Here is an 11,260-nt window from a genome sequence, read left to right as displayed (position 1 = left end):
TTTTTAATATTTATTTATTTTGGCTGCACGGATCTTAGTTGTGGGATCTTCGTTGTGGCATGTTTAGTTGAGGCATGCAGGATCTTTTAGTTGTGGCAATGCGAACCCTTAGTTGTGGCATGTGGACTCTTAGTTGTGGTATGCACGTGGGATCTAGTTCCAGGACCAGGGATCGAACCTCGGCCCCCGGCATTGGGAGCACAGAGTCTTACTCACTGAACCACCAGGAGGTCCCAAGCATGGTTATTTTTAAAGCCTGCGTCTTTTAGGTCCAGTGTCTTGCACCCCTGTGGAAGTCTTTAGATTGTCTGTTGAGTAGAATTACGATGCACAGAATTGATGCATAAAAATATGCAGAGCAAAAAATGTTAACACAGAGAAATGGCAAGAAAATCAGAGACGGGAGATGCAACTTTTCTGCGTTTAACACAAGTAAAGATTCCCTTTTTCAGGTAGACCAACTCGTCGGCTTTGTCCAAGACCACCTCAGTTTCAGCACTGAAAGTCCCACTCCCAGGCAAATACGAATGGTTAAGTCACGTGATTGGCGCGCGCGCGCGCGCGCGCGCGCACACACACACACACACACACACACACACACACACACACACACACACACCACGTCCCCTCCCCCAACCCTCCAGGCGGCCGAACCCGGGCGGCCGCTGGGGGCGCTGTGGTGCGCAGGCGCGGCCGGGGGAGGCGCGCTGGTCTAGGGCAACGCCGCTCCTTCCGCCTTCCCGGCAGGCCCCGCGCGGCGCCTGCGCGTTCGGTGACCTTTCCGAGTCGTCAGCTTTGAGTTGGGGCTGGCTGAGGCGCTAGTCTTTCGCCGAGGTGAGTGCGGGGCTGGGGTCGGCGCTCGGCGCGGGGTAGCCGGTACGGTGAGGGGCCGGATCGCGGGCGGCGAGGACCTGGGGCCCGGAGTGGCCTCCGCAGCGGGTGGGAGCCTCCCCGGTCCCACCGCGGCCACACCTCCATCCCCGCTGACCTTGAGGTCCAACTCTTCTCCCTGCCCACGCGCACTTTTTACTTGGGTCCCCCAAACTGTAAAGGGAGGTCGTTCTGGGGTTAGCTGTTATTAGTCGAGGCCGCGCTACGCCTTTTCCTTTGGCCGTGAGAGGTTCAACCACCTAACCGAGCTTACAGGGCAGGTTAGTGATGGGGTCAGGATCCAAGCCGAGAGCTCTTTCCCCACGTTTACTCTCTTCTCTCCTTTACACCTCAAGTTTCCTTGCAAGCGCACTGTTCTCGGAGCTACACTGTACGTATGACAGGGCTTTGGGAGAGGGGGAAACGGGGACCAAAACGGGATCGGAGGTTATTGCAATTGTACGGACCTCAGCCTGTGAAGCCCGGTCTGAGGCTCAACGGGTCAGACGTTTCCTGTTTCCAGTGTAAGATCAGGTGATAGTTTGCTGTTAATGTAACATACCAACCACTTTGCAGACTTAAACGGACACAGCCGACACCCACTTGGCCTTTGAATAGGACGGGTCTTTGAAGGAATGGGCGCTAATAAAACTCACACAGCTGGGAAACGATGCTAGATAGAGTGAACTCAGGCAGAAAAAGTAGGGGGCCTCATTTTGTAAACATTGGGAACATGTCGCTTGTCCAGCCAGATATGTCAGCCTTGGGCCGAAGGCGGGGTGAGAGGTAAGCATCTCCCGTGTACCTACCCTGAAGCACTCTTGGGTAATTCTAGGTGAGGAGACAACACCAGGGGCCTGGGCCCCGAGCAAAATATGGAGATAACAGAAGTTTCTTTGGCTCCTTCTTACCTCCTTTACACCCTCCCAGTTTGCTTTACTCTTTTTCTTCTAGATCCCCTTCCGGCCTTGCTCTAAGGCCGCTACCTGACCTGGGCCTTGCCCTCAGCTCCTTAAGTCCTTCCTCGTGGAACCTCAGGAGCTTAGTACTGTTGTGCTCAGCTGGGCATTTGCAGACACTCTTTCTGCTCTTGCTGCCATCACTTACTGAGGTTTTATTCCACACCAGGCAGTAGGTTGGGGTCCTTTACTTTGAGAGCCCAGTGGGGCAGGTGGAGCTATCCCTGTTTCACAGAAAGGGAAACCTCTGAAATGACAGCTTCAAGACATTGCCAGGATCGAGGGCAAAACAGGCTGAACTGGTGTAGGAACCTAGGATTCGCAGGCTTCCGGCCCCATTGGTCTTCCTTCCCGGTCAGTGCTGGGCACAGGGAGGAGAGGAATTTGCTCAGTGCCTCTGATCTCTTCCTGTCCAGGGCTTCCAGAGGCTTCCTCCACATCCTGTTTGGATCCTCTCATCTGCCTTTTCAGGACAGGGCTGTTGGTTTCTTGGAAGGTTATGCTCTGGCAGAGCATCCCGGTACTGCCTGAAGACAGGAAATGTGAGGGCAGACATGTCTGCAAGGGGTTCCAGGAGGAGGACACAGCCACGTCTTCCTGGGTCACTCAGGGGGCTGGCTAGCCTTCAGGCCTGGGTCTCAGCCTGGGTATGTTCTCTCTTTGGAAGAGCTGGAAGCCAGGCCTCAGAGCAGATTCTCAGTAATGAGGAGCAGATCCAGCTGGGTGACTTACAGATTCAGCTGTGTGATCTCAGGCAACTGTGTCCAGCCAGATATGTCCAAGTAGTGCAGGAGATAAGCAAGTAAAGCACTTCATGAATGCTGTTAAATTTGCATGACATTCTGAGAATAAAAGCTGCGCTCTTTGCTGTGGCCTCCAAGGCCCTGTATGACCTGGCCATCTTCTGTCCACTAGCCCAGCCATGACACTTTATGTAACAAGCACTTGCTGTAGGACAGCAGATACTGCAATTGACACAGAGCAACTCCTCCATCTTCATAACAGCCCTCTGAGGCGGGTGCTGTTTTAGAGATGAGGAAACCGAGGCAGTTTAAGTTAGCTGGAAAGTGACAGAGCCAGGATTTGAATCTGAGTGACCGCAGTGGCCTTCTCGCTGTTCCTCCCACTCCAAGCGTGTTCTGACCTTGGGTCTTGGCCCGTGAGCTGCCTCTACCAAGGACACTGTTCTCCCAGATGCTCTGGCTCTTTAGAGAAGTGAAAGTTCTCTCCAAAAAAAAAAAAAAAAAGTGAGGTGATGGATGTGTTAATCGCCTAGACAGGGGAAGTCCCTGCACACTGTGCACAGGTATCAAGTCACCACCATGGTGTACACCGTAAATGACTCACAGTTTATACGTCAGTTATGCCTCAGTACAGCTGAGATTCAAACAAAACAAAAGAAGGACTGAGATACAGCTGGTGAACGAGAGCCCAAGCCTGGGTGTTAGTGTCACAGGGAAATCACCATGCCTTGACCGTGTTCTTTCCCAGCTTTGAACGCCAACAGTTCTTAACATGGTGATGCAGGTATGCTAGTTTCTTCAAAAGTGTGTCATTCTTGGCATAATTTGGGGGCATTCATGGACGATAGCCTTCGGAGAGGGGGACCATTGATGACAGCGTGGGACAGCCCGGGCTGGGAGAGCTCTGGGGCTGGAGGAATGTGAAGTGAGGAGTGCCCGGATGGCCAAGGTCAGGGGATGGTGAGAGGTGAGTGGAGCTTGGAAAGCTGTTGAGAGCGGGAGTCCCCATGTAGATGTTGGAATGGCTTCGGGTAGCAGGTCTGGCATAGGGGCTGCTCCCTGTTGAATAGTTTGGGAAATAGGGTCAAACTTAATAAATGGAAACTTCTTACCAGTTAGGTTTAAAACAATAGTCATGGTAATATTTATCACTGTGTTCCTTTTCAGATGCTTCAAAGCCTTATTAAGAATGTTTGGATCCCCATGAAGCCCTACTATACCCAAGTTTACCAGGAGATTTGGGTAGGAATGGGGCTGATGGCTTTTATCGTTTATAAAATCAGGAGTGCTGGTAAGTTTCTTTGTGTTTGATTCATTGGAGGTCAAGAAGAAAATTACTTTCAAGAGGAATCCCAGTTCATATTGTAAAGAAGCTGTGGTTCTTAACTAGGAGTGAACATCCGAACCCCTGGTGGTCCTTTGTTAAAATGTGGGGAGTGTAAGAGCTATGTCAGCGATAAGAAATTTGAACAAGACCTTGATATCGGAATTGTTAATTTTCTTAGGTGTGGCAATGGTATTTAGAATGCATAGGAGATGTCCTTAGTTTTAAGAGATGCAGGTTAAAATATTTAGGGATGAAGTGTCATGGTATGTAGTGTTTTACTGTACCTTTTCCACTGATCTGAACGTTTAAATATTTCCTTAATAAAAATTGGGGCAGAGTAACCATTTGGTTCTCAGTGAAGCAGAGATGAGGCCCAACTGTGTATGAATGAGCGATTGGTTAAAAAGAGGAAAGAAAGGAGAAACTTTAAACTGCAAGACTGGAGGTTAGAACCTGGTAGAGTGTGAAGAGTCCTGCGGATTCTGAAGGGCTGTTTAACTGTTGAGAGAACATCTGTGGTAGAATTTTTACCACTTCTTGGCTTTGAGACACTATAGGAATTCCTATTTTCTGAAAGCTTCATTTAATAGCTTTGCCTAAGCTATGAACTTTTCAGCCAAATGATGATTTCGACAGTGAGTCGACTAAAGGCATTTTTGTAAAGCACTGACATGACCAATTTTTCTTTCCATTTATTTTAGATAAAAGAAGTAAAGCCTTGAAAGGTAAGATTTCTGCTTCTTAAAATGGGTGGGGAATGAAAAAACCCCAACGTACCTTTTTGGGACAAGGTGTATCCCTGTTGTGAATTGAAGCTGCTGCGTGGTTCACTAAGCACGCAGAGGCAGTAGGAGCACTTCAGAACGTGGAGAGCGCTGGCCTGCTGGAAGCGGACTCTGAAGTTCTGCCCCCTACAGTCTGTGTGTTAAAAACCGTTGCTCACCCCTTGGGCCAAGTACAGCTTCCAGGAGTGAAATGAATTGATCGGAGCTAGCTGGTGTCACCAGTAGGCAAGCAGGAGTTAGCTGTGCCAGTGGGCTGCCCTGTAAAACGTGTTTTGAAAGCAAGAACCACATAAATTTGTGCCCTAGTGCTGGGCGTTTCTTCACTTCGCTTCCAAATGACAGTGAAACTCTAGTCATCTGATTCCTGTGCAAACTTAGGACTGGCCCTTGACCTTGGGGAGGAGACATTTCCGTGCTGCTTGCTCTTTGCGCCTGCACGTGAGCTGCATGCCCATGTTGATTCCACAGACCCTCCATGTACATCCGTATAGAAATAACCCTCCATGTGCTCCATCATGTTGAAAGTTGTCCTTTGCATCTTCTGGCTTGTCAGTACATACCTATATAATGAACCACAGTCTGCTTGTTCCTTTCCTCCTAAATTGTATCTGTGTCGTGCTTCTCTTTGAAAAGCTTCCAGTCCTGAGCCTGCTCGTGGTCATCATTAACAAGCTCTCCTTGGATGGGACGTCGGTCTGGCTGTGTTGTGGGAACGTGGGACATCGGATTGACTTGCAGCAGTGCCGCTGCCCTTGGGCATGAATAAACGTACCTGTGAGACCCATGCTGCCTGCACCCGTGTCCCTCCCTTCGACCCGCCCCCGCCACACTCCGAGTAGGTCTGCGCGCGCCAGGTGCAGCCAGAGTCTCGCCGAGCTGCCCTGTCCTTAGGAAATCCAAGGGGCCGATGAGTGAACACCTCGGTTAGCACAGGGGTGGAGGGCAGATCTAGACTTCACACTCTGGAGGTCAGTAAGTGGTAAGCAGATGACTCTGCTACTTAACTCCTATGACCTCCCTGAGCCTCTGTTTTCTCATCTGGAAAATGGAGATAATGTGTAAGTTCTAACTTAGAGTTACTGTGGAGTGCAGTAAGAGAAAGTACGCAAGAGCATTATTTAAACTGTACAATGCCTTTTGAAAAAAAATTTTATTGGAGTATACTTGATTTACAATGTTAGGTTAGTTTCAGGTGTACAGCAAAGTTATGTAAAATGCTTTAGAAATAGGCAATATTAGATCACATGGTGGATGGAATTATAAGCTCTAGAAAATTTTATCCAGAAATCACTTCTAAGGCAAGGTACATAAATTTTTTTTTTTAAAGCAACTGATACTTCTTCTAGTTCGGCTAATGTCAAGTGAATGCTGCATAATGGTTTTCTCCATTTAAGGCGATTACCAAAACCCCTAAAATTGCATCTAAAAAATAGATTCTAAAGCAGTAAGCGTAGGGGTGGAATTGAGTCCAGTTTGAAATCTGGTGCTTTGCAGGTGACGGGGGTCCGCCTGTGGAATAGAAATGGTGGCCCAGGTCTTGGTCCTGGTCTCTCGCCGTGGTTGGTGCCTGACAAATGGCTGCCACTTTTGGATGGAGTCTCTGAGCCTTGGTTTATTCTGTTGTAAAATGGGGATAAAACCCACTTATCAGGCTCACTGACTGCCTCACGGTTGTTGGCTCAACGGGGAACTGGCGTGAAAGCGTCGTACAGCCCCAGTGAGAGCTGGCATTGGAGCTGGGAGCAGGGTTCCATTCTAAAGCAGGGATCACATTTTCTCCGATAAGCTTTTGTTCTCTTCTCCCTCCAGAGGATGAGTCAGCACTGTGGATCAGAAAGTCCTAATCTTAAAAATTACTCACGTGGGCCATCTGTTCTGAGACAGGCATCACCTGGAGGGCGGTCAGCAAGGACTAGCGGGGCCCAGCATTTCTGCTTCCATTGGTGTGGCAAGGGGCCTGAGAACTTGTATCTCTCACAGGTTCCCAGGACGTGCTGATGCCCAGGGACCACACTTTGAGAACCACTGATCCGTACAAAGAACGTCCCGTCCCCTCCCACCCCGAGCCCTTACATCCACTACATCAGTGTCCACCCATGTTCCCCCGGTGCTGTGCCTCTTAGCACACTGAGTCCTAAGAACCGAATGAGGTAGAGCTGCAGTCCCATTTTACATAGGAGGAAACTGAGGCTGAGAGAGGGCAGTGAAGTGCCAGAGGTCAGCTAGCCGATGCTGGGACGAGGACTTGCGCTCCGGGAGGCTGAGCTCTTATCTGGAGAAGGAGAAGGTGAGGCCTGGGCAGCCAGCCCCTGGAATCAGCAGAGGAGCTGGTGTGCAAGCCCTGGGAGTGTGTCCCTCTCTACTGCTTGTGGGTTCCTTGAGTTATCATCAGTAAATAAAAACCCGTCATGGACCAGTTGCCCGTACTGCACCTTTGCAGAATGGGGTGAGGGGCTCTTGGGATTTATGTTGTGAAGGGAACTTGACTGAGATGGAGTATATCCTATGAAAGGTGGACCCTGTGGCCTGTGAGAGCGGCAGGTTGGAGGATGTTGAGGAGAGACCTGCTCTACCCCCGTCCCCACCCCTGGAGACTGTGCCCAGCGTCAGCCATGCCTTAAAGAGTGGAACAAAACTGTCTTCCTGCTGCACCAAGTGGTTTCCCGTCCCTAATTCCTAAGTGGGGGCAGCGTGTTTTGTTGCAGAAAGAAGCAGAGTTTTGTTGCTGCCCAGAACCCACTTGCTGTTTGCACACAAGCCGGTCATGTCCCGAGGTGGCCTGCAGGTGGAGCCAGTGCATGCCGCCAGCCTGTGGTCACCAGGCTTCCTGTGGGCGCTGAGTACAGATGTGGGACTGTGCGGAGCTGTGCTGGGCACGGGGGGCACCCTGTTCAGAGCAGCGCTCGGGCGGTGCCGGCAAAAGAGAGACGTCTGTCTACAGAAGCAGAGAGGGCCTCAAACTCACCCGTGGGCAGGAGCAGCCAGTTTCCAGGTGGAGCTCCAAGGAGGCCCTTTATCCAGAGGTCCACACATCCCGCCCATCCGTGCTTCGTCAGTGTTCTTCAGAGTGGCCTGTGGAGGACCCTAAAGGCAGAGGGAGGAGAACATGGTCCCAGCATCTGAAGGGGTAACTTTCAACAGTGTGTTTCAGCCACCAGGGAGCCTCTGGAGGAGGCATGTGTTGCTTGCTTGTCATTGTATTAATATATCCCAGGGGTGCATGTGCCCCAGTCGAGCTGTGTGGCACCTGTAAGATGATTGATTTGGGACTTCCCTGGTGGCGCAGTGGTTGAGAGTCCGCCTGCCAATGCAGGGGACATGGGTTCGAGCCCTGGTCCGGGAGGATACCACATGCCACGGAGCAGCTAAGCCCGTGTGCCACAACTACTGAGCCTGTGCTCTAGAGCCCACAAGCCACAACTACTGGAACCTGCGCGCCTAGAGCCCATGCTCTGCAACGAGAGAGGCCACCGCAATGAGAGGCCCACGCACCGCAACTAAAAAAGGCCTGTGTGCGGCAACAAAGACCCAACACAGCCAAAAATAAATAATAAATCAAATTAATTTTAAAAAAAAATTTCAGGGCTTCCCTGGTGACACAGTGGTTGAGAGTCCTCCTGCCGATGCAGGGGACACGGGTTCGTGCCCCGGTCCGGGAAGATCCCACATGCCGCAGAGTGGCTAGGCCCGTGAGCCATGGCCGCTGAGCCTGCATGTCCAGAGCCTGTGCTCCGCAACGGGAGAGGCCACAACAGTGAGAGGCCTGCGTACCACAAAAAAAAAAAAAAAAAAATTTCAGAAATAAAAAGCAGAGGACTTTCTAAAAAAGAATAAAATAGCAGATTTATGTAAAGGACACTAATTCATCTCTTTCCACCTGGTATCTCACATAGGACCAGGCATTTGTAGTAGGCACTCAGTGAAAGCAGAAGCTTGTTCTTTGAGAAGATAAATAAAATGGACACTCTAGCTAGACTGATGAAGAAAAAATAAAGGAAGAAGAAAAAAGTAATATCAGGAATGAGGGAGGTGCTGTTACTACAGATTCTACAGATATTAAAAGGATAAGGGAATATCACAAAGAGCTTGAAACCAGAAAATTCTACAGGGTGTATGAAATTGACAAGTTCCTTGTGAGACACCACTGAAGCTTGCTCAAGAAGAATGGAGAACCCAAATAGCCCTAAATCAAAGAAATTTAATCTGTAGTTGAAAACTTGCTCAGAAAACTCCAGGCTCAGATGGCTTCCCTGATGAGTTACACCAGATATTGAAGAATGAAATAATACCAATTATACACAAATTCTTCCTTAATAGAACAGGGGGAAACACTCCCCAACTCATTCTGTGAGATCAGCACCAGCATGATTCAAAAGTAGAGCGACATTAAGAGAAAACTATAGACCAATATTCCTCTTGAACATAGATGCCAAAGTTTTTAACAAAATTTTAGCAAATTGAATCCAATCAGAAGTAAAAAGTCATGACCAAGGAAGGGTTGGTTTAACATTCAAAAATCAATGAGATGTGGATTTTAATCAATGGCAACATTCAATAGAGAGAATGGAGAGAAATTGAGATGTTTAAGAAACCCTGAATAGGATCAGGTTACGCTGGCAGGTTCCCCAAGAGAAAGAATCTGGCAAACAGCAGAGAACCTGCTGATTCTTAAGAACAAAGACTAGATAATGACATAATCCTCAGCTGACTGACTGATAATCTATCTGCAGCATTGTTTTCTCCGGGGAGCAGGGATTACTGGCGTACTTTTTGATATACATGATGACCTATATTTGTAAATGCACATATTAATGCTGAAACTAAAATAGTAGTAGTGGGGGAGGGATGGAGTAGGAGGTTGGGGTTAGCAGATGTAAGCTTTTATATGTAGAATAGATAAACAACAAGGTCCTACTATGTAGCACAGAGAACTATATTCAATATCCTGTGGTAAATCATAATGGAAAAAAAAATTTTTTAATGTGTATATACATATATATATATATGTATGTATGTATAATTGAATCACTTTGCTGTACAGCAGTAACTAACACAACACTGAAAATCAGCTGTATTTCAATAAGAAAAAAATAGTAGTAGTTGTTTCTTAGGGCAGTATGCTATTATGTGTAGCAGAAATAAGGTGTTCTTTGCTTAACTAAAAAAAAAAAACAATGTAGCTCACCATATTACTACAATAACAAGGAAAAACAATAGCATCTCAATAGATGCCAAAAAAAAAAGCATTAGACAAAATTAAACATCCATTCGTGTAAAGTTTCTCAGCAAGGTAGGGATGGAATGGGACGTCCACAATATAAGTGCATCTAGGACTTCCCTGGTGGCGCAGTGGTTAAGAATCCATCTGCCAGTGCAGGAGACATGGGTTTGAGCCCTGGTCCGGGAAGATCCCACATGCTGCGGAGCAGCTAAGCCCATGCACCTCAACTATTGAGCCTGTGCTCTAGAGCCCGTGAGCCACAACTGCTGAGCCCATATGCTGCAACTACTGAAGCCCATGTGCCTAGAGCCCATGTGCTGCAACAAAGAGGAGCCACCACAATAGGAAGCCCATGCACCGCAACGAAGAGTACCCCCCTCTGTACAACTAGTGAAAGCCCACGCGCAGCAGCAAAGACCCAACGCAGCCAAAAATGAGTAAATAAATTTATTTAAAATATACATATAGGGCTTCCCTGGTGGCGCAGTGGTTGAGAGTCCGCCTGCCAATGCAGGGGACACAGGTTTGTGTCCCGGTCCGGGAAGATCCCACATGCTGCAGAGCAACTAAGCCCGTGCGCCACAACTGCTGAGCCTGCACTCTAGAGCCCGTGAGCCACAGATACTGAGCCCACGCGCCACAACTACTGAAGCCCACGCACCTAGAGCCCATGCTCTGCCACCTTAATGAGAAGCTTGCGTACCGCAACAAAGAGTAGCTCCTGCCCGCCGCAACTAGAGAAAGCCCACACACAGCAACAAAGACCCAATGCAGCCAAAAATAAATAAAACAAATTTTTTAAAAAATTGTTTGTTTACATCTCCTTTCTGATGTTTCATTGTCAGTGTGAAGAAATACAACCAATTTCTGTATGTTAAACTTGTATCCTGCAACCTTGCTGAATTCATTTATCAGTTATAGTAGTGTTTGTATGGAGTCTTCAGGATTTTCTATATATAGTATTCTGTCATCTGCATATAATGACAATTTTACCTCTTCCCTGCCAATTTGACTACCTTTTTTTTTGCTTGTCTGATTGCTATGGCTAAGATTTCCAATACTGTGTTGAAGAAAAGTGGTGAAAGTGGGCATCCTTTGTCTTATTCCAGATTTTAGGGGGAAGGATTTCAGCATTTCACCATTGACTATTATGTTGGCTGTGGGTTTGTCATAAATAGCTTTTATTATTTGAGATATATTCCCTCTATTCCACTTTTTAAGGGTTTTTATCATGAATAGATGTTGAATTTTATCAGATTTTTTTCTGCATCTATTGTGATGATCATGTGGTTTTTATCTTTTCTTTTGTTGATGTGGTGTATCACATTGATTGATTTGCGTATGTTGAACCATCC

The 11,260-nt window shown here is 47.9% G+C and overlaps 1 protein-coding gene across 1 annotated transcript; it reads left to right on the top strand.

Annotated features, from left to right (window-relative positions):
• Positions 1 to 746: 746 nt before the first annotated feature.
• On the top strand, positions 747 to 5,466 carry ATP5MPL (ATP synthase membrane subunit 6.8PL). The gene is made up of 4 exons (XM_029239769.1): positions 747 to 834; positions 3,740 to 3,863; positions 4,601 to 4,624; positions 5,318 to 5,466. The coding sequence occupies exons 2-4, from the start codon at positions 3,740 to 3,742 to the stop codon at positions 5,350 to 5,352; spliced, it is 183 nt and encodes a 60-aa protein (XP_029095602.1). The 5' UTR covers positions 747 to 834; the 3' UTR covers positions 5,353 to 5,466.
• The last annotated feature ends 5,794 nt before the right edge of the window (positions 5,467 to 11,260 follow it).

Source organism: Monodon monoceros, unplaced genomic scaffold, assembly GCF_005190385.1.
Source record: "Monodon monoceros isolate NGI ecotype Baffin Bay Population unplaced genomic scaffold, NGI_Narwhal_1 Super_Scaffold_21, whole genome shotgun sequence".
NCBI lineage: Eukaryota > Metazoa > Chordata > Mammalia > Artiodactyla > Monodontidae > Monodon > Monodon monoceros.
Note: the sequence above shows the minus strand (reverse complement) of the source record. Positions and strands in the feature narration are given on the sequence as shown.

Bases quoted from the DNA above. Each gene is read 5' to 3' on its own strand.
- ATP5MPL (XM_029239769.1), top strand. From the start codon at position 3,740: ATGCTTCAAAGCCTTATTAAGAATGTTTGGATCCCCATGAAGCCCTAC. The intron at 3,864-4,600 runs GTAAGTTTCTTT...CATTTATTTTAG, and splicing joins TTATAAAATCAGGAGTGCTG to ATAAAAGAAGTAAAGCCTTG. The intron at 4,625-5,317 runs GTAAGATTTCTG...CTCTTTGAAAAG, and splicing joins AAGAAGTAAAGCCTTGAAAG to CTTCCAGTCCTGAGCCTGCT.